Source organism: Adelges cooleyi, unplaced genomic scaffold (assembly GCF_023614345.1).
Source record: "Adelges cooleyi isolate 19-005CV unplaced genomic scaffold, UGA_ACOO_1.1 ACOO_flye_CR_arks_rails_tigmint_CR_PRNA_5, whole genome shotgun sequence".
Classification (NCBI taxonomy): Eukaryota; Metazoa; Arthropoda; class Insecta; order Hemiptera; family Adelgidae; genus Adelges; species Adelges cooleyi.
This window is the reverse complement of record NW_026096188.1, coordinates 84,408-108,611: the sequence shown is the minus strand read 5'-3', so window position 1 is coordinate 108,611 and position 24,204 is coordinate 84,408. Positions and strand designations below refer to the sequence as shown.

The following is a 24,204-nucleotide window of genomic DNA, read 5'->3' as shown; positions in this document are numbered from 1 at the left end:
TTTTATTTGGTTGCTTGTTAGTTATTTATCCGGAGTTGAGTAGAGTGATATGGGATCAACACCATTTTAAAGTAATCTAGTCGGCAAAATGGCCAATCGTCTAGCTTTAATTTTTATTGTGTTAGCTTCTTACCAATAAGTCATGCTTGTAGCTTTGTGTTATTTATCTAATTCGAGTAAATTAAAATTAAGTTTTAAATGTTTAAAAGAACAAAATATACTACTGAAAACTCAGTGGTTTTTACAAGTAATGTAAACTAAATTATTCTTTACTATATTATTATTATAACTTTATTTGTTACTTAATAAAATAGTTAAAACTGCAATTTAGTAGTCCTATTTAAACCTCTTTGCATAAGTGGTACAGAAAAACAACTAAAGTTCAATGTCAATTACAGAGTTTTGAAACGGTATAATATGTTGAATATTAAACCTGAAAATGACGATGCAGAAGAATACTCCGTTGATGTGCTGTTCAAAAACAATGAAGTATCTATAGTAGAGGATTATTTGGTAAAGAATGAAGTGGATGATACTTATGAGTAAGGCGATTTTTATTACTTTTTTTTATCTTGAACAAAACTATTAATACTTGTGCCTGATGGTATCAATATAAGAGTTTCGCTAACATTAAACTTATTTTAGGAGCCAATTGTTCATTTAATAATAGATTGATTGATTTAAAACTACATCTACCTCTTATCCATATAAAGATCCATTAAAAAATTAAAAAAAACAAATTTGTAAACATTTTATTTGTGGGTGTGTTGTCTGCAGCACCAAATTATGTTAGCGTAAGTTTTGTACGATACTTACCGAGTTATTTATATAAATATATAGAAAACATTTTTACAATTATTTTTCATTCTTTTATTAAGTTAAAAAAAAATGCGAATAAGTGTCATTTTTTATTACAAAAACTATATATTAAAATTCATGTTTTTTTTACTATCAAAAATTTCATTTATGTTAAATAGAAATTTTTTATGAATAGATTAGTTAATCTAATTTTTTTTGAATTTATTATATGATTAATTTTCGCATTTAGAATGTAAATTAAATTATCTTTATTATATCATTAGTAGACTTTATTTCTTACTAAATAAAATAATTAAAATTGTTCAATTTAGTTGTCCTACTAATCCTCTATGCATATATAGCACAGAAATACAACTAATGTTTAATGTCAATTATAGATTTTTGAAGCGGTTTAATTTATTGAAAATTAAACCTGAAAATAATGAAACAAAAGAAGAGTTGTTGGAAAAATCGTTTGAAGTCATTGATACTAAACCGTTAGATATGAAGTTCATAAACAATGAAATTTCTACAACAAATAAGTGTATAGTAAAGAATGAAGTCGACAATAATTATGAGTAAGGTTATTTTTATTACCATTTTGTTTTTCTTGAACAAAACATTAATACTTTTGTAATTATGTTATCCTCCTCCATAAACCCATCAGTGGTATCGATGTTAGCGTTTCGCTATTATTTAACTTATATTAGGAACTGCTTGTTTATATAATAATATATTTTTTTTAAACCGCATCTACCTCTTATCAATATAATGTTAAATCAAAGTATCAAAAAAACAAAATTGTGAAAACATTTAATTGTGGGTTTGATGTCCGGTCAACATCTGCAGCATCGCATGATGTTAGCGTACGTTTGCGTTGGCATAAGAAGTACAGGGTTTTTTGATATACATATATAGAAAACTTTCATACATTGAAATAAAAAAAAAATGCGAACCGGTGTCATTTTTTAAAATAAAATCTTAATGTTAACAGTTATAAAAAAAAAATAATGTATTAATGGGGTTTAGTTTAATTTTTATTAAATACATTTTTTAATTATCATAAATAAAAATTAAAAGTTGATAGAAAATTTTAATGAAATAGACTATAAGTAATGTCCTCATAGTAAAATACTTAAAACTTTATAAAAATATTATTAATTAGTTACATTTTCTTTACAAAGAGGTATTTATTATATGGATATGTCTCGTTTCTTATCTCTCATATTTTATTTCTAATATTATATCTCTACATTTTGTATCTACAATATCGTACATTTTATATCTTATCTATAATATCTCTAATCGCATATCTCTAATTTTTAGCCAGACATTAAAAATTATTTATCAGCTGTTTCATTCACAAAACATCCGCTTAATCGCGCCACACGCACACATTTCCCTCGGTAGCGTTCAGCGTCATTCAAGCATTTTCTTAATGTCCCTAAGCCAAAAGACATATCCATGTCAAAAATATAGTTTAGTCGTTTATGAGAATTTATTATTATTTCTGTCAAGTTTAAGATTAAAAGACGTCGGTCATAAAAAGTCTCAAGGTACTCAATGTAAAAGTGGACTTTAGATAGAGTACACTTTTTAAGTTTTAAATCTTATGGCACTCGGATGTTTATTGTCCATATTCTAATAAATGTGAACGTTACATGTATTATGTAGAATAAGTTTAGGCAACTCGATCAAATAAAAATTGAGTAAAGAAGACTTTTGTATGTCATCTAAAATTAATCAAATTAATTCTTAAAAAGGATGCGTTGTATATTTAATATTAAAACTTGCTGTATAACATCAAAATATATTTTTCTTAAATTAATTTGTTTTGTTTCAAACGTGTTGCAGTATTCATTTTTCGTGTAAAACACAGTCCAATTGCGACCAATCTCACCTCAAAACTCATGAACGCATACACACCGCCGAGAAACCTTTTAAGTGCGATGTCTGTGAAAAAACATTCAGTCATCAATCTGCTCTCAAGAGACATACACGTATTCATACCGGCGAGAAACCATTTAAATGCGATGTCTGTGAAAAAACATTCAGTCATCAATCTGCTCTCAAGAGACATGCACGTATTCATACCGGCGAGAAACCGTTTAAATGCGTTGTCTGTGAAAAAACATTCAGTCAACAAACTCATCTCAAGAACCATGCACGTATTCATACCGAAGAGAAACCCTTTAAATGCGATGTCTGTGAAAAATGTTTTAATATACAATCTAACCTCAAAGTTCATGAAAGAACACATACCGACGAGAAACCATTTAAATGCGATGTCTGTGAAAAAACATTCAGTTTAAAGTCCTATCTCATAATTCATGAACGCATACATATTGGTGGGGTACGATACAAATGCTCAGCCTGTGACAAATCATATGGTCGCCAAGATACTCTCAAAAGGCATCAAGCAAAAGCACACGGCTCATAGATTCATAAACCTTACGTGACTATTTGGCAGTTTTTCAAAATCGATTTGTTATTATTTTGCAATTTTTTTTACTTACGATTTATTTCAGAGTTAGTATACTTTTATTAGTTTTCTTATAATATTTAATTTATTACTATCGTTTAACAGATCAATAACATAAGTATTAGTTTTTAATTTATTTTTTCGACGGATCACATGAATTATTTAGTATTTATATTTTTATAATGTATTTTTTAATTTTCATAATCTACACACACAATATGCTAAAAAATATTGTTACTATTCTTATTTTTTATTATAAAATGTTAGTAGTCTTTTTAGTTACAAATGGTTTTGAAGAGAATGGTTTATAATATATGTTAATTTGTATTTTAAAATTGATTTTTAATTTAAAATATTTGTTAATTTTTGAGCGTTGAATTATGCGAACCGTGTTTAAAATCAAAATAAAATATTTTATTATTTCGTCAATTATGATTACATTATGTTAGTTTCATTCATATTTTTAGAATAAGTTTTTCGTTTTTTTAATTCGATGAATTATTAAGATTGAACCTGACCATTATTAATAAATGTCATTCGGGAAAGTAAGGAGAATATGCCTACTTCAATATATACGTTTATTATTAAATAATTAGTAAAAATAATTTTGTTTAATATATTTGTGTGATTAGTTTCCAAGAAAACATAATACCATGTTTGAGAGTAATAATATTAGTTTTATATTGAGACTTATATTGGATTTTTTAAAAAAAAAATTTTCAAATAATTACTATAATATTGGAATTTTAAAAGATTTATGTAAATGGATAAATAATATGACTATAATAAACAATCTGTTCAAGAGTTCGTCAAATATCGTCTATGTTTGAAGAACTATTCGTAAGTGCCACTTCTGTTTGGGCATGCACCATTTTGACGTGGCTCAACATGTTCGTCTAAGACATCGGCTATCCGCCTCTTTGATTGTGACATATTTAATTTGACGGGTTGTTAAAATACACCGCCTTTGTTGAGGCTCATTTAAGACAACGTAGTTAAAATAAAAAGTATATTTCACTAAGACTAATACAGTCTAATAGTTAAACACTTTTAGAAATATAGTATAATTGTTTAGTGTTGTTAAATCGTAAAATATAGAAGTATTTGAAAAAAAAAAGGTTTTATTGTGTTATTTCTTTTAATAAGCTTTGATACAAGAGTTTGGAATTTAATTTATTTGCCTCCTAAAATGCACGACAGTTTACCTTCACGCTACAAAGTACCTCCATCTGTGGCAATCACTCGTTATCAAGCCAACGCACACTATCACAAATCTGTCCATACAATTTCTGCGTTTTCGTACACTGTACATTATTATAATGAATTTTTTAATTTTAACAATCTACACACACAATATGCTAAAAAATATTGTTACTATTCTTATTTTTTATTATAAAATGTTAGTAGTCTTTTTTAGTTACTGATGGTTTTTAAGAAAAATTGTTTATAGTATATGTTAATTTGTATTTTAAAATTGATTTTTAATTTAAAATATTTGTTTATTTTTATGCGTTGAATTATGTGGACCATGTTTAAAATTCAAAATAAAATGTATTATTATTCCGTCAACTATGATTATATTATGTTAGTTTCATTCATATTTTTTAGAATAAGTTTTTCGTTTTTTAATTCGAAGAATTATTAAGTTTGAACGACAGTAAACCAAACCTGACCATTATTAATAAATGTCATTCGGGAAATAGAGGAGAATATGCCTACTTCAATATATACGTTTATTATTAAATAATTTTGTTCAATATATATGTGTGATTAGTTCCCATGAAAACATAATACCGTGTTTGAGAGTAACAACATTAGTTTTATATTGAGATTTATATTGGATTTTTTATAAACATTTTTTTCAAATAATTACTATAATATTGGAATTTTAAAAGATTATGTAAATGGATAAATTATATGGCTATAATAAACAATCTGTTTAAGTGTTCGTCAAATATCGTCTATGTTTAAAGAACTTTTCGCAAGTGCCACTTTTGTTTGGGCATGCACCATTTTGACGTGGCTAAACATGTTCGTCTAAGACATCGGCTATCCGCCTCTTTGATAGTGATATATTTACTTTGACGGGTTGTTAAATTACTATGTCTATGTTGAGGCTCGTTTAAGGCAGTGTAGTTAAAATGAAAAGGATATTTCACTTAGACTAATACAGTCTAATGGTTAAAGACTTTTAGAAATATAGTATAATTGTTTATAGTTTTTAAATAATGCATTTGGGAAAAAAAAGGTTTTATTGTGTTATTTCCTTTAAAAAGCTTTGATACAAGAGTTTGGAATTTAATTTATTGGCCTCTTAAAATGCACGACAGTTTACCCTCACGCTACAAAGTACCTCCATCTGTGGCAATCACTCGTTATTAAACAAACGCACACTATCACAAATCTATCCATACAATTTCTGCGTTGTATCGTGCACTGTGCAGTTTGAATTAAAATCACAATTGAAATAAAAGTTTTGATTTTTTATTAAGTTTAATATTTGTACACTGTGCTGAAGTTCTGTGAATCAAACTAGTGAAACAATTAGATTGAGCGCCCTAGGTACAATTGGTTTTCTGTATTGTCGCCACGGCCCCGCTTCGTGAGAATATCTAGATTTTAATCATAATTACTTGGTCGAATTCTGTGATAAACATCTAACGTACTGCGTTGTGTTTCTTTATTTCATTTCAAGTTGCGTTACAATTGAGTTTTGTCTTGCATGTCAATAGTTTATTATAAGTTTTCAGTAGCAGCCCTGGAAAGCGGATTACGGTTCTACGTTGTGTGAGTACCTATTGTTTTGTATTTCTAATTTATATACATTATTGCCGTGTTTACTGTCTGCCGCGGACTTAAAACACTGCTTTTGAATAAAAAGAATCATAATTTATTTGGTGGCTTGTTACTTATTATTTATCCGGAGTTGAGTAGAGTAATATGGGATCAACACCCTTTTTAATTAATCTAGTTGGCAAAATGGGCAATCGTCTAGCTTTGATCTTTATTGTGTTAGCTTCTTACCTATAAGTCATGCTTGTAATTTGTCAATTATAGAGTTTTGAAGCTGTATAATATGTTCAAAATTAACCTGAAAATGACGATGCAGAAGAATACTCTGTTGAAAAAACGTTCGGAGACGTTAAACCAAAACCGTTAGATGTGCTGTTCAAAACCAATGAAATATCTACAACAGAGGAGTATTTGGTTAAGAATGAAGTCGATGATACTTATGAGTAAGGCGATATTTATTACCTTTTTTTTTATCTTGAACAAAACTATTAAAACATGTGCCTGATGGTATCAATATAAGAGTTTCGCTAACATTAAACTTATTTTAGGAGCCAATTGTTCATTTAATATTAGTTTGATTGTTTTAAAACTACATCTACCTCTTATCAATATAAAAATCCATTAAAATATTAAAAAAAAAAAAAAATTGTAAACATTTAATTTGTGGGTATGTTGTCTGCAGCACCACATTATGTTAGCGTAAGTTTTGTACGATACTTACCGAGTTATTTATATAAATATATAGAAAACATTTTTACAATTATTTTTCATTTTTTTATTAAGTTAAAAAAAATGCGAATAAATGTCATTTTTTATTACAAAAACTATATATTAAAATTCATGTTTTTTTACTATCAGAAATTTCATTTAAGTTAAATAGACATTTTTTATGAATAGATTAGGCTATCTAATTTTTTTAAAATTTATAATATGATTAATCTTCGAGTTTAGAATGTAAACTAAATTATCTTTATTATATCATTAGTAGACTATATTTGTTACTAAATAAAATAGTTGAAATTGTGCATTTAGTTGTCCTATTAAACCTCTTAGCATATATGGCACAGAATTACAACTAATGTTAAATGTCAATTATAGAGTTTTGAAGCGGTTTAATATATTGAAAATTAAACCTGAAAATGATGAAACAGAAGAAGAGTTGTTGGAAAAATCGTTTGAAGTCAATGAAACTAAACCGTCTGATATGCAGTTCATAAACAATGAAATTTCTACAACAAATAAGTGTTTAGTAAAGAATGAAGTCGACAATAATTATGAGTAAGGTTATTTTTATTACCATTTTGTTTTTCTTGAACAAAACTTTAATACTTTTGTAATTATGTTATCCTCCTCCATAAACCCATCAGTGGTATCGATGTTAGCGTTTCGCTATTATTAAACTTATATTAGGAACTGCTTGTTAATATAATAATATATTATTTTAATTAAAACCGCATCTGCCTTTTATCAATATAATTTTAAATCAAAGTATCAAAAAATGAAGAAAAAAAATGAAAAAAATGAAGCGATTACATATAATTTTTAATATATAAATATATATATATATATATAAATATAGTATAATAATTAATATCTTCTCTACAAAATCATAAACTATTAAGTAAGATAGCATTATTGTTTTTTTTCTTAATAGGTCGATGAAGTAGTGTAAATTTAATGATACATCTATTGAATTATTCAATGAGGTGGTCTATCTTAAGATATACGCTATAATAAAAAAGATGTTCATTAAAAAAAAAAATTTCAAAAATGATCTCTACGGGTATTAAATAGTAAAAAAAAACTGTTAGTTTCCACGCTATCCACGTCGATACATCGACACATGAAAAAAAAAAAGGTGTGATTTTTTAAAATAAATACTTAATGTTAACAGTTATAAAAAAAATTATGTAATAAGTAATGGGGTTTTGTTTAATTTTTATTAAATACATTTTTTAATTATCATAAATAAAATATAAAAGTTGAACAGAAAATTTTAATGAAATAGACTTTAAGTAATGTCCTCATAGTAAAATACTTAAAACTTTTTAAAAATAATTATTAATTAGATACATTTTGTTTTCTTTTCAAGGAGGTATTTATTATATGGATATGTCTCGTTTCTTATCTCTTATATTTTATTTCTAATATTTTATCTCTAAGTTTGTATCTACAATATCGTATATTTTATATCTTATCTTATCTATAATATCTCTAATTTTTAGCCAGACATTAAAAATTATTTATCAGCTCTTTCATTTACAAAACATCCTCTTAATAGCGCCACACGCAAAGATTTTTTTAATGTCCCCGATCCAAAAGCCATATCCATGTTAAAAATTAAGTTTAGTCGTTCAATGTGAAACTTTTATTTCTGCCGAGTTAAGGGTTAAAAGAAGTCGGTCATTAAAAAGTCTCAAGGTACTCAATGTAAAAGTAGACTAAAAACATAGTAGACTTTCTAGATTTTAAATGTTATGTTATTCTGACGTTTATTATCCTTATTTTAACAAATGTGAACGTTACATTGTATTTTATAGGATAAGTTTAGGCTACTCAATCAAATAAAATTGCCTTAATAGTAGATTATTGTATGTCATGTAAAATCAATAAAATTAATTCTTAAAAATGATACGTTGTACATTTAATATTAGTAATATTAATACTTGCTGTATAATATCAAAATATATTTGTCTTAAATTAATCTATTATGTTCCATACATGTTGCAGTATTAATTTTCCGTGTAAAGCGACCGATACCTCAAACAATACAAAAACCATGGATTGCAGTTTGAACAAAACTATAGAAAACGATTCTGAGAAAAACATACACAAATTACGTCGGTTCGACTGCAATATATGTCAAAGGAGTTTATAACCAAAAGTAATATAATCCGGCATATTGCGAAATCACATTCTAGTACTTCCATTGAAAAGAAAGCACCTCAAAAAAATAAAGTCAATCATCGTAACAGCAGAATCAAAAAGTATACTCAAAACAAATATGGTCTATTTAATTGTGGTATTTGTGTGAAAACTTTTTCATCAAAATCAAACCTGAGAAGACACTGGCGCATACATACTGGCGAGAAACCCTATAAATGCGATGACTGTATAAAAAGATTTGGTCAGATATCTCACCTCAAGATTCATGAACGCATACATACTGGTGAGAAACCTTATAAATGCGTTGTCTGTGAAAAAACCTCCATTCAATATTCTGATCTCAAGAGACATGCACGTGTACATACCGATGAGAAACCATATAAATGCGTTGTCTGTGAAAAAACATTCAAACGACAAATTCATCTCAAGTACCATGCACGTATTCATACCGGCGAGAATCCGTTTAAATGCGATGTCTGTAAAAAAACGTTTGGTAGACAACATCACCTCAAAGCTCATGAACGCATACATACTGGTGAAAAACCGTTTAAATGCGATGTCTGTGAAAAAACCTTCATTCAACATTCTGATCTCAAGAGACATACACGTATACATAATGGCGAGAAACCTTTTAAATGCGATATCTGTAAAAAAACATTTGTTCTACAATATCACCTCAAAGCTCATGAACGCATACACACCGGAGAGAAACCCTTTAATGCGATGTCTGTGAAAAATGTTTTAATAGACAATGTAACCTCAAAACTCATAAAAGAACACACACCGGAGAAAAACCTTTCAAATGCAATGTCTGTGAAAAAACATTTGGTAGACAAGCTCACCTAAAAACTCATGAACGCATACACACCGGAGTTAAACCTTTTAAATGCAATTGCTGTGAAAAAACATTTGGTGTCCAGTCTTCACTCAACACTCATGAAAGAACACATACCGGCGAGAAACCATTTAAATGCGTTGTCTGTGGAAAACCGTTCATTCAACAATATCACCTTAAGAGACATGCACGTATACATATTGGTGGGTTACGACACAAATGCTCAGTCTGTGATAAATCATATGGTCGCCAAGATTCTCTCAAAAGTCTTCAAGCAAAAGCACACGGCGCATAGATTCATAAACCTCACGTGGCTATTTGGCAGTTTCAAAATAGTTTTTCAAAAATCGATTTGTTAATTTTTTGCAAATTTTTTACTTAGGATTTATATCAGATATATTATATTTTTATTAGTTTTCTTATCATTATTAAATATTATAACTGATTATTATCATACACACTTGCACAAAGGTATTTAGTGAAACCAATGTGTTTTATACGTTTTTAACGTGTACTCAACATGTTATATAATTTGGCAATTTAGTTTTACTGTTAAATTGAGTAACTTAAGACTGAAAACTTTACCAATAGATACCAATGTATTTAGTATTTACATTTAGTGTTAATTGGTAGAAACATATGTACCCATATAAGTTTACTTTTTATTCTTGACTAAAATGAACAAATATGTGCTTAAATCGAAAACTGTGTAAATAAATATTACCAATAAACTGTTATAATTATATAGCATATGTTAATATTATTTAAAAATGATTTCAGAACACTTCTGCATAATTAAGATATTTTCGAGTTTAAGTAAGAGACTTTAGATAGAGTACACTTTTTAATCTTCAAATCTTATGGCACTTGGATGTTTATTGTCCATATTCTAATAAACGTGAACGTTACATTGTATTTTATAGGATAAGTTTAGGTAACTCGATCAAATAAAAATTGCCTTAATAGTAGATCATTATATGTCATGTAAAATCAATAAAATTAATTCTTAAAAATGATGCGTTGTACATTTAATATTAGTAATACTAATACTAAAATTGGTTACGTAAGAAGTTGTTTACTTAAACATAATATTAAGGTGTAGAGTGACAATAACTTCACATGCGAGGCATGTATTATGGGTAAACATAGTAGAAAATCATTTCAAAGTCGTACGGACAAATCACAAAAAGTGGGAGAATTAATATTTACTGATCTTTGTGGACCTTTCCAGACAGATTCTCTAGGCGGGTCAAAATATTATCTTGTTTTTAAAGATGATTTTTCACACTTTAGAACTGTATATTTCTTAAAACATAAAAATGAAGTTAAAGACAAACTTGAATTGTTTATTAAATGTTTTAAAAATGAGACAGGTAATAAAATAATAGCAATACGTTCGGACAACGGCGGAGAGTTTGTTAATAAACAGGTTTTAGGAATATTTATCAAGTATGGAATCCGTCATCAGAAAACAATAGCCTACACACCACAACAGAATTCTTCAGAACGCGAAAATCGTACGTTGGTGGAGGCTGGTCGATCAATTTTATATTCCAGAAATATGGATTTATCATTATGGGCAGAAAGTATATCATACGCTAATTATACTTTGAATCTCACAGGTAAAAGCTCAATTAATAATAAAAATCTATATGAGTTGTATTATAATAAATTGCCTGACATAAGTCACTTAAGAGTTTTTGGAACTAAAGTGTATGTACATGTACCCAAGGAAAAACGTCAAAAGTTAGATGCATGACGAGAATGAATGACGAGCTTAAGTCATTAACTGAAAATAAAACGTGGGAACTTGTCGACAGACCGATAAATAAAAGTGTTTTAAACAATATGTGGGTATTTAAAATTAAGTACAATGTAAATGGTCAAGTCGAGAGATTTAAGGCGCGTTTGGTGGTTAACGGGTCAAGACAAAAACCAGGCGTAGATTTTGGAGAAGTTTTTAGTCCAGTATGCCGATATGAAAGCATACGTACAATATTAGCGGTTTCTGCGGCTAAGAAACTTGAACTCAAACAATTCGACCTGAAAACGGCATTTCTTCATGGAGAATGAGATGAAGAATTTTACATCGATCAACCATTGGGTTTTAATGACAACTCGGGTGAGTATGTAGATTACGTAACTGTTTGTACGGATTAAAACAATCACCAAGAAATTGGAATTTTAGATTTAGACATTTTCTAGAAAAATATAATCTTAATCCAACTGATTCAGATCCATGTGTGTATATAAATCATAATAATAATGAAATAGTTATTTTAGCTATATTCGTCGATGATGGTTTAATTGCTTCAAACAGTATTGCAAAATCACAAGAACTCATTTCAAGTTTACAACAAGAGTTTCAAATCACACAAGGAGATTTAGATAATTTCCTAGGTATGTCAATAGAGAAACAAAATGATGGTTCATTATTCATTCATCAGGCCAAGTATGCAAATAATATTATTGAAAGATTTAATATGAATAATTCTAAAGAAGTTTCTGTCCCCATATCTCGAACAGACACGTCATTCGATAACACAGATACGCAGGCATTACAGCCAGGTAATAATTTTTATAGACAAGCAGTAGGGTCACTGTTATTTCTGTCACAAGTAACAAGACCGGATTTAGCGTTTACACTTAATTATGCAAGTCGTTTTCTTGCAAAACCTACAAATGCACACTGGCAAATGGTCAAGCGTATAATGCGTTATGTTAAACATACATTAGATTATGGTTTGTGTTATAAATCAGATGATAATTTATTTTTGAGTGTCTACAGCGATTCGGATTATGCCGGCGACATTCAAACACGAAGATCTACTTCGGAACATTTATTTGTTGCGGGACCTTGTACAATAGAGTGGAATTCACAACGTCAAGCATCAGTTACTCTGAGTTCAACTGAATCTGAGTTCGTCGCCAGCTGCGAATCGATAAGAAGTTTAATTTGGTTTAAAAGATTGTTAACTGAATTAACTAATGAAAAGGGATTGTATAAACCTATTTTGTATATAGATAATCAAAGTACAATTCGTTTGATTAGGAATGCAGTTTTTCACAAGAGGTCAAAACATATTGATGTTCGTTATCATTTCATTCGGGAGAAGTTTGAAGAAGGTGTATTTGAACTGCAGTACAAAGAAACAGAAAACCAACTAGCTGACATCTTCACGAAGCCATTAGCCAAGGACAGACTTGAAAAGTTACGGTCAATCATAGGCGTGAAGAGGATCACAGAAGATCAATATAGTGTTAAGAAAATATTAATTAAGGGGGTGTGTTGGAATAATAATTAATATTCTATATATCAAGAAGTATTTCACAATATATAAATATGTTGTTTATCTGTATAATAAAAATACGTAGTTGTTAACCAGGAAATGTTATAGAAAAACAAAGTTGTTTTTGTAAGCACACGTGTGTCTGTAGACGCGTGCAACCTTGTGGGTTAATATAAATAGTATTTGGTCTAAGGGCTCGGGGCTCAGTATTTCTATTCAGTCTATACATATTACTATTGTAATATGTATAAACTGAATAGAACTATTGTTTCACTGTGTTGTATATATTCTATGTATAATATATCTATTATTGTAATAACTTTATTTGTGTTGAATACTTGATTATCATCACTACTCGCACTCTGATACTATATGTATGTATAGTATTACAACATATTGTTTATAAAAAATATAATTTTTTATAAAAAAAAACCTTTGATCAGGCACTAGTTTTTTATGCTTTTAATAAGCTATATAAATTTCATTCAATCTGTGAAGTAGTTTTTGAATTACAGTGGTCACCGTCTTTGAAGAAATAGTTTCGAGAAAAAACTTATTTGAAAAGTTTTATACTCGATTCATGTATACAAAAATAAATTATTTAATTACTTACATCGAGTTATCTATTCCTTTGATTAACATAAAATTTTCAGATAATATTTTCAAGACATCATACTTTAAGAAAATACAAATTAAAAAGGTAGGTGTCTTCTAAAACAATAAAACCCATCACATTCATCAGTATGGCTGATTTCTGTACATATCTTATTTTCATGACGACATATAATAAGACAATTCCTATGCCTAGCTATTCCTATTAATTTATTTTATTCATATTATTGAATATAATTAATATTGTTTATTTGGGTCATGGATAAGTAATAAATATTATATAACCTTATATGGTATTATAAGTGTACACTGATGAAATCATGAGTAATATTTAAGTTGTTTATACAAGGACCAATTACGTCTGTAACCTAGATTGTATAGTATATAAGACATAGTATTAAGGTGTTGGATTTACCATTCTATTACGGCTGCTGTTATAATTGAAACGTACGTTGTATATATATTATTCTCTATACTGTGTGTGTTTTTATATTTAATAGTATTGTGTTAAACATATTATTGTTGTGTTTTATTTTCTACTTAAATACTAACTTCCACCAAGATATACAGGCGTATATCGCAATAGGTTATTGGCCCAGACACATAGTCTCAGGCACAACAGTGGAGTATCAGAAGGCTAAGTATTTTATGTAGTTAAAATTCACTTATTCCAATTGTTCAGTAAGTACTATTTTTAAGTACGTTATCTTTTAACTATGGACGAGTCACTGAAGATTACAAAGCTGAGTAACTCGGAAGGCTGGACACTTTGGAAGTTTCAAATGAAGGTAATAATTAATTCATTTGAGGTAAGCGGTATAATTACAGGAGATTATAAAAAGCCAGTATATACAATAGCAACCTCCGAGAAAGAAGAGGATGCCAAGAAAAGGTTTCAGTTAGAACGAATAGCGTGGTCAAGGGCTGATAGTAAATGTCAAAGATTAATCGTCACGTCATTGGAAAATGGACCGTTACAATATTTGCTAAATTGTAGTACAGCATATGATATGTGGAACAAATTATTAAGTATCTACGAGCAAAAATCTGAAGCAGGTATACATTTATTACAAAATAAATTTTTCAGTTATGTAAAAGAGCCTACAGATGACATTTCGACGCATATCAGCAAACTACAGAATCTTCAAAACCAACTCGCTCTATCGGGAGAGAAAATCTCTGACAATATGTTGCTAACTAAAATTCTTATGACTTTACCGCCATCTTATAAACATTTTTACAGTGCATGGGACAGTGTACCTCAAGCAAGTAAAAATTTAAATGAACTTACATCTCGGTTGTTAATAGAAGAATCGAGAATGTCTCAAGGAGGTTCAGAAGTTGAAGCAGAGGAATCCAATGCTTTGACTGTCAAAAGATTTCAAAAGAAATTTTTTAAGAAGAATGGTGGTAATGTTGGTAATGAACGTAATTTTAGTAATAATAATACTAAAAAGATAGGTCCCTGTTTTTGGTGCAAGAAACTAGGTCATCTCAAGAAAGACTGCAAGAAGTATCAAAAGTACCAGAAGGATCAGGGTGAGGCGAAATCAGATTCGCCAAGTACAAGTTTAACAGGTCAAGCGTTCTATAGTGAATCTTTGGTTACTGATCGCAAAGAGAATCAATGGTATTTGGATTCAGGAGCTACTGAACACATGACAAGCAACAGAGAGTGGTTTGTGAACTATAAAAAATTCAGGTCGCCAGTGGAAATAATGATTGGCGATGGTACAAATTTACAGGCAGAAGGTTCGGGAAATATTAACATAATATGTTATGTGGGAAATAACATGAATACAAATTATTTGTCTAATGTGTTATATGTACCAAATTTAAAGTATAATTTATTTAGTACGGGCAAAGCATTAGATAAAGGTTTAAAAATGGAATCAGATAGTAAAAAGTGTATTTTTTTGAAAAACAATAAGGTCGTTTGCACTGGTGAACGCAAAAACGGGTTATACAATATGAACATTGAGATTGTACAACAAATAGCCGACGACATGACATTGACCGAGCAAGGTAACGGACAAATGGAAGTGAATGCGGCAATCGCGGATTCCATTCAACTTTGGCATGAACGACTAGGGCATCAATGTAAACAGTACGTAAAATCTTGTTTGCTAAAACATAATATAAATGTAAGCGGTGATTGGAACCAGTTTTTTTGCGATAATTGTGTTATTGGGAAGCAAACGAGAAAGCCATTTAAGAGTCGTTCGACTACATCGGGTAAAACCGGAGAGTTAATTTATGCAGATTTATGCGGACCGTTTGAAAAAATTTCTCTGGGCGGGTCCCAATATTTTGTATTGTTCAAGGATGATTACACACATTATCGGACGGTCTTTTACTTGAAAAATAAAAATGAGGTCCAAAATAAATTAGAGTTATTTATAAGATCTGTTAAAAATGATTCTGGGAATAAAGTAAAAGCTTTTAGAAGTGATAATGGTTTAGAGTTTGTTTCTAAAGAAGTAACAAGTATTTTGCAGAAATATGGCATTCGACATGAAAAAACAATAGCGTACACACCAGAGCAAAATTCTGGGGCGGAACGTGAAATGAGAACTATTGTGGAAGCAGCACGAACATTACTTCATTCAAAGAAGATGGACTTATCATTTTGGGCAGAAGCAGTTAATACATCAGTGTATGTACTCAATCTTACTGGTAAGAGTACTGTTGAAGGTAAAAGTCCATATGAGCTTTATTTTAACAAAGAACCAGATATAAGGCATTTAAGGGTATTTGGAACAGAAATGTATGTTCATATTCCAAAGGCTAAGAGACGAAAATGGGACGCTAAAAGTAAATTGTGTATTTTTGTCGGGTATTCTTTAGATAAACGTGGATATAGGGCTTATTGTCCAAAAACTAAAACTATAAGAGATTATAGAGATGTTGTGTTTAAAAAGAAATAAATACTAATGAATTAACATTTAGCGAAAATGTAAGTCAAGATTATAATGTCGACGAGGAAACACCTCAGGCGGTAGAGGTACAACCAGAAAAACAACTCGAAGTCACGCCAACAGAACTACCAAGTTACAATCTTCGCGATCGAGGTCAATTGCGTAAACCGGCCAGATATGCATGTATTACGTCGTGTATTACAGAACCGATTAACTATAAAGAAGCTGTGAGCTGTCAGAATAAAAATGATTGGATTTTAGCCATGGACGACGAGATAAATTCATTGCATACTAATGACACCTGGACGTTGGTGCCAATTCCAGAAGGAAAGCAAGTATTAAATAATTCATGGGTTTACAAAATCAAGTACAATGGTAACGGGCAGGTTGATCGATTTAAGGCTCGATTAGTTGTTAACGGGTCTCGACAGATACATGGGATAAATTATAACGAAACATTTTCACCTGTAGTTAGATTTGAATCTATTAGAACAATTTTAGCCATTAGTGCGGCTCAGAAATTGGAATTATGCCAATTTGACATTCGTACAGCATTTCTATATGGTATGTTGGAAGACGAACTGTATATGGAACAACCGATCGGATATGACGACAATTCAGGACGGGTCTGCAAATTACGTAAGTCGTTATATGGATTAAAACAATCTCCACGGTGTTGGAATACACGGTTTAAGAATTTCCTTTTGCAATTCAATTTAAATCAAAGTAAATATGATTCGTGTGTTTTCACTAATCATGATAATAATGAAAAATTGATTTTAGCTATTTTTGTTGATGATGGTCTTATTGCGTCGGACAATAAGACAAAAATACGGGTGTTGTTGTCCAAATTAGAAAAAGAATTTGAAGTTAAACATGGTAATTTAGAATATTTTCTAGGAATGGGAGTTAAGAAATTAGATGATGGATCATTATTTATTAATCAAACTAATTATTCTAGAAATATTATTAAACGATTTAACATGTTAGATGCAAAGGATATCTCATTACCCATTGATAAATCAACGACATTGGATGTTCACACGGATTCGATAGTACTAAAAGAAGATCAAGTACCGTATCGAGAAGCAGTGGGAAGTTTATTATTCCTGTCACAATTAACAAGACCAGATTTGGCATTTGCAGTTAATTTTGCATCACGATTTTTGACAAAACCAACTAATGCTCATTGGTTGATGGTCAAACGCATTATACGTTACGTTAAACATACAATTGATTATGGATTGGTGTATAAATCTGATAATAATTTAGATTTAAGAATATTTACAGATTCTGATTATGCTGGAGATTTAGAAACAAGGAGATCAACTTCGGGACATCTATTCATGTTGGGTTCATCTACAATATCTTGGCAAGCTCAACGTCAAGCAACGGTCTCTCTTAGCAGTACGGAAGCGGAGTTCATTGCAGCGTCGGACATTACAAAAGGACTAATTTGGTTTAAAAGTTTCTTACGAGAACTCACTAATAATAATATGTATGATAAACCTACATTATTCATTGATAATCAAAGTACCATTCGTTTAGTTAAAAATCCGGAGTTTCATCGAAAAACCAAGCACATCGATGTACGATATCATTTCATTCGTGAAAAATATGAAGAAGGTCAATTCGAAGTTCAATACATAAACACAGAAGAAATGTTGGCAGATATCTTCACAAAAGCACTTCCAAAGGACAGATTTGGGATGATTCGATCAAGCATCGGAATACAGAAGATATCACAGTAGAATAAGTTAATTTAAGGGAATATTAATTAAGGGGGTGTATTGAATATAATTAATATTGTTTATTTGGGTCATGGATAAGTAATAAATATTATATAACCTTATATGGTATTATAAGTGTACACTGATGAAATCATGAGTAATATTTAAGTTGTTTATACAAGGACCAATTACGTCTGTAACCTAGATTGTATAGTATATAAGACATAGTATTAAGGTGTTGGATTTACCATTCTATTACGGCTGCTGTTATAATTGAAACGTACGTTGTATATATATTATTCTCTATACTGTGTGTGTTTTTATATTTAATAGTATTGTGTTAAACATATTATTGTTGTGTTTTATTTTCTACTTAAATACTAACTTCCACCAAGATATACAGGCGTATATCGCAATACATATATATATATATATATATATATATATATATATATATATATATATATATATATATATATATATATATATATATATTGCCCCCCCTGTTTAGGACTTCTGTATCCGCCCTTGGTGGGGGGCCTAAGTATTCTAACACAATTAGCGAAAAGTGTGTCCATGGGGGATAAAGCCTAAGGTAAACTCATTTATTAATTTTATAGGATGTCGATGAAGGTATATTTCACTAAGACTAATACAGTCTAATGGTTAAACACTTTTAGAAATTTAGTATAATTGTTTAGTGTTTTAAATCGTAAAATATAGAAGCATTTGAAAAAAAAAGGTTTTATTGTGTTATTTCTTTTAATAATCTTTGATACAAGAGTTGGGAATTTTATTTCTTTGCCTCCTAAATTGCAAGACCGTTTACCTCCACGCTACAAAGTACGTCCATCTGTAGCAATCACTTGTTATCACACAAACACACACTATCTGTCCATATCATTTGTGCGTCGTCAGTTAGTATCACCACCTACTCTACCGCAGTGTCGGTTGGTACCACTACCTACCGTACCACCTACTGCGCCGGGTGTAGCGTTAAGACGCCGGCCCAGCTGCTAGCCAGCTGCCATCTTCGGTCCGCCAATCGATAATCTCGCACGACATCGTCTACACGCTCGGCGTCTTTTTTACAAGCAGACATTCTGTTAATTACTTGTGTCGAATCTTGTTCGTTAATAATTTGTAATCTTGTCCCTGATTTGTTAATAACTTTGTGCTGTACACGTTAGGTAAATATACAAGCTGTTATATTTAAATAAATAAAACTGCCAATTTGTTTGCAGTATTAGTGCCACGGGTCCGATTCGTGAACATCTCTAGATTTCAATCATAATAACTTGGTCGAATTCTGCGATAAATACCCTTAGTATTGCGTCGTGTTTCGTTATTTCGTTACAATTGTGTTTTGTCTTGCATGTCAATAATTTATTAGAAGTTTTTAATAGCAGCTCTGGAAGGCGGTTTACGGTTCTAAGTTGTGTGAGTACCTATTGTTTTGTATTTCTAATTTATATACATTATTGCCGTGTTTACTGTCTCCCGCGGACTTAAAACACTGCTTCTGAATAAAAAGAATCATAATTTTTATTTGGTTGCTTGTTACTTATTTATCCGGAGTTGAGTAGAGTGATATAGGATCAACATAATTTTAAAGTAATCTAGTCGGCAAAATGGCCAATCGTCTAGCTTTAATCTTTATTGTGTTAGCTTTTTACCTATAAGTCATGTTTGTTGCTTTGTGTTATTTATCTTATTCGAGTAAATTAAAATTAAGTTTTAAATGTTTAAAAGAACAAAATATACTACTGAAAACTCAGTGGTTTTTATTTTTTTAAGTAATGTAAAGTAAATTATTCTTTACTATATCATTATTATTACTTTATTTGTTACTTAATAAAATAGATAAAACTCCAATTTAGTAGTCCTATTTAAACCTCTTTGCATAAGTGGTACAGAAAAACAACTAAAGTTCAATGTCAATTACAGAGTTTTGAAACGGTAAAATATGTTGAATATTAAACCTGAAAATGACGATGCAGAAGAATACTCTGTTGAACCAAAACCGTTTGATGTGCTGTTCAAAAACAATGAAATATCTATAGTAGAGGATTATTTGGTTAAGAATGAATTCGATGATACTTATGAGTAAGGCGATATTTATTACCTTTTTTTTTATCTTGAACAAAACTATTAAATTTTGTGCCTGATGGTATCAATATAAGCGTTTCGCTAAGACTAAACTTATATTAGGAACCACTTGTTCATTTAATAATAGATTGATTGTTTTAAAACTTCATCTACCTCTTATCAATATAAAAATCCATAAAAATATTTTTAAAAAAAAATTGTTAACATTTAATTTGGGGGTATGTTGTCTGCAGCACCACATTATGTTAGCGTACGTTTTGTACGATACTTACCGAGTTATTTATGTAAATATATAGAAAACATTTTTACAATAATTTTTCATTCTTTTATTAAGTTAATAAAAAATGCGAATAAGTGTCATTTTTTATTACAAAAACTATATATTAAAATTCATGTTTTTTTACTATCAAAAATTTCATTTATGTTAAATAGAAATTTTTGTTATATATTTGTTACTAAATAAAATAATTAAAATTGTGAATTTAGTTGTCCTACTAATCCTCTATGCATATATAGCACAGAAATACAACTAATGTTTAATGTCAATTATAGAGTTTTGAAGCGGTTTAATATATTGAAAATTAAACCTGAAAATGATGAAACAGAAGAAGAGTTGTTGGAAAAATCGTTTGAAGTCGTTCAAACTAAACCGTTAGATATGCAGTTCTTAAACAATGAAATTTCTACAACAGAAGAGTGTATGGTTAAGAATGAAGTCGACAATAATTATGAGTAAGGTTATTTTTATTACCATTTTTTTTTTTCTTAAATAAAACTTTAAAACTTTTGTACTTATGTTATCATCCTCCATAAACCCACCATTGGTATCGATGTTAGCACTTCGCTATTATGAAACTTATATTAGTAACCACTTGTTATGGCACTCGGATGTTTATTGTCCATATTCTAATAAATGTGAACGTTACATTGTATTATGTAGGATAAGTTTAGGCAACTCGATCAAATAAAAATTGAGTTAAGAAGACTTTTGTATGTCATCTAAAATTAATCAAATTAATTCTTAAAAAGGATGCGTTGTATATTTAATATTAAAACTTGCTGTATAACATCAAAATATATTTTTCTTAAATTAATTTGTTTTGTTTCAAACGTGTTGCAGTATTCATTTTTCGTGTAAAACACAGTCCAATTGCGACCTATCTTACATCAAAATTCATAAAAGGATACATACCGGCGAGAAGCCCTTTAAATGCAATATTTGTGAAAAAAAATTTGGTCAGATATCTCACCTCAAAACTCATGAACGCATACACACCGCCGAGAAACCTTTTAAGTGCGATGTCTGTGAAAAAACATTCAGTCATCAATCTGCTCTCAAGAGACATGCACGTATTCATACCGGCGAGAAACCGTTTAAATGCGATGTCTGTGAAAAAACATTCAGTCATCAATCTGCTCTCAAGAGACATGCACGTATTCATACCGGCGAGAAGCCCTTTAAATGCAATATTTGTGAAAAAAAATTTGGTCAGATATCTCACCTCAAAACTCATGAACGCATACACACCGCCGAGAAACCTTTTAAGTGCGATGTCTGTGCAAAAACATTCAGTCATCAATCTGCTCTCAAGAGACATGCACGTATTCATACCGGCGAGAAACCGTTTAAATGCGATGTCTGTGAAAAAACATTTGGTACACAACAACACCTAAAAATTCATAAACGCACACATACTGGTGAAAACCCGTTTAAATGCGATATCTGTAAAAAAACCTTCATTCAACAATCTGAACTAAAGAAACATACACGGATACATACCGGCGAGAGACCTTTTAAGTGCGATGTCTGTGAAAAAACATTCAGTCAACAAATTCATCTCAAAAAACATGCAAGTATACATTCCGGCAAGAAACCGTTTAAATGCGATGTCTGCGAAAAAACATTCATTCAACAATCTGATCTCAAGAACCATGCACGTGTACATACCGGCGAGAAACCGTTTAAATGCGATGTCTGTGAAAAAACATTCAGTCAAAAGTCCTATCTCATAATTCATGAACGCATACATATTGGTGGGGTACGATACAAATGCTCAGCCTGTGACAAATCGTATGGTCGCCAATATACTCTCAAAAGGCATCAAGCAAAAGCACACGGCTCATAGATTCCTAAACCTTACGTGGCTATTTGGCAGTTTTAAAATAGTTTTTCAAAATAAATATGTTATTATTTTGCAATTTTTTTTACTTACGATTTAATTCAGATTTAATATACTTTAATTAGTTTTCTTATATATTTTTTTTTAACTTTCATAATCTACACATGCAATATGTTAAAAAATATTGTTACTATTCGTAATTTTTATTATAAAATGTTAGTAGTCTTTTTTAGTTACTGATGGTTTTTAAGAAAAATCGTTTATAATATATGTTAATTTGTATTTTAAAATTGATTTTTAATTTAAAATATTTGCTTATTTTCATGCGTTGAATTATGCGGACCATGTTTAAAATTCAAAATAAAATGTATTATTTCTTCGTCAATTATGATTATATTATGTTAGTTTCATTCATATTTTTTAGAATAAGTTTTTCGTTTTTTTAATTCGAAGAATTATTAAGTTTGAATGACAGTAAACCTAACCTTGACACGGTCGGGTATTGCCATCACCGCGGCCTGGACTATTACCCGGACCGCGATGACAATACCCGGCCGGGCCGTGCTTCCCTAATTGCCCATTAAGCAAAACCCCGGCGCAGCTTATCAGCAATGTTGACCGCCGCCGGTAACATAAATACGGCCGTCACCGGACCGCCGTGCATCAATAGTATTATTATTGTCGTGTGATACTATAGCGTAATTGAATAAACGGTGACTAACGTACACAAGTGTTGTTATTTTAATTATTACTAAGGGTTTAATTACTCCGAACGTCTACGGCCACGACAATTGGCGCAGTTGGTAGTTTTACAAATCTTGAGAAAAAAAAACCGTAAGTACAACATTTTATTTAGTACAATTGTTTTTTTCCACGACCAAAAATTTTTTTTTAAGTGAAAAAAAAATTAAATAAATAATTTTAAGCGGCGCAGTGAACGGGTGTACGCATTAATATATCGCAGTATAGTAGCATTACTATTTTTTATTTTTTTTTTTGTGTTGAAAAAAAAAATCCCCCGTTAGTTAATTCTCGGTACGATAGCGCTCAATATATAAATATTATATATACATATAAATTTTGTTTTTTTTATTTGTTGTGCTTTAATTTGGATATAAACCCGAAATGGCAAACAAATATTTAATGGAGCTTAATATCGATGAATTAAAAAATGAAGCGCGGAAACGGAATCTACAGACGCAAGGGACTAAAGCCGACTTGCTAATCATGTTGGAAAGCCACTTGTTGAACGTAGAGAAAGTTGAGCCCGCCAATGTAATATTTAAGTTGGATAGTGTCAAAAACCAGTCCATTAGTGACGCCAATGATGACGGTAAAAACCAAAACGGTATAAGTGACAACGTCAAGGAAACTCGACGTCTGTTAGACGGCCCCGAAATGGAAAACCGTCTAGGCACACTGGAAAACGGTTTTGACACGATATCCGACCGCGTAGTAGGTTTAGACACGGACATCGACATTATTCAAAACCGACTAAAACAATTTAATTTGTTAATTGGGAGAATAGGTCGATTAGAAAATATTTTAGCCGACTATGGACTCCTAAAACCGTTTGCAACGGAAACGGACCAACCGACGGAAAATATAACGTTGTCTAAACACGCGCAATC

General features: G+C 30.2%; 3 protein-coding genes across 20 annotated transcripts in view; all 3 read left to right on the top strand.

The window, feature by feature from the left end:
* LOC126842292 (zinc finger protein 888-like) overlaps nt 1-9,999 on the top strand; it is a 25,278-nt gene extending 15,279 nt beyond the window's left edge. For both annotated transcript variants that reach the window (XM_050579222.1, XM_050579223.1), the window contains one exon: nt 8,804-9,999. In XM_050579222.1, the coding sequence (XP_050435179.1) occupies nt 8,933-9,805 (873 nt within the window). In that variant the 5' untranslated portion in view covers nt 8,804-8,932 and the 3' untranslated portion in view covers nt 9,806-9,999. The remainder of the gene's footprint in view (nt 1-8,803) is intronic.
* The window catches only part of LOC126842282 (zinc finger protein 501-like), a 123,318-nt gene that overhangs the window by 16,390 nt on the left and 82,724 nt on the right, over nt 1-24,204 (top strand). For 6 of the 17 annotated variants that reach the window (XR_007686306.1, XM_050579205.1, XM_050579206.1 and 3 more), the window contains one exon: nt 6,372-6,516. The exons of 5 other annotated variants lie outside the window; for them this stretch is intronic. Coding sequence is in view for 6 of the 12 variants with exons in the window: in XM_050579205.1 (XP_050435162.1) it covers nt 6,372-6,516 (145 nt within the window). In the remaining 6 variants the exon portion in view is untranslated. Of the gene's footprint in view, nt 1-5,782; nt 5,883-5,975; nt 6,068-6,371; nt 6,517-24,204 lie in introns of those variants that run through there. 6 more of the 17 variants (XM_050579164.1, XM_050579190.1, XM_050579169.1 and 3 more) reach the window with 5 other exon arrangements.
* Nucleotides 1-24,204, top strand: part of LOC126842287 (zinc finger protein 888-like) — a 71,274-nt gene that overhangs the window by 21,970 nt on the left and 25,100 nt on the right. Inside the window, exons 3-6 of the mRNA XM_050579208.1 lie at nt 399-433; nt 20,327-20,450; nt 21,006-21,185; nt 21,574-21,610. Coding sequence (XP_050435165.1) covers nt 399-433; nt 20,327-20,450; nt 21,006-21,185; nt 21,574-21,610 — 376 coding nt within the window. The remainder of the gene's footprint in view (nt 1-398; nt 434-20,326; nt 20,451-21,005; nt 21,186-21,573; nt 21,611-24,204) is intronic.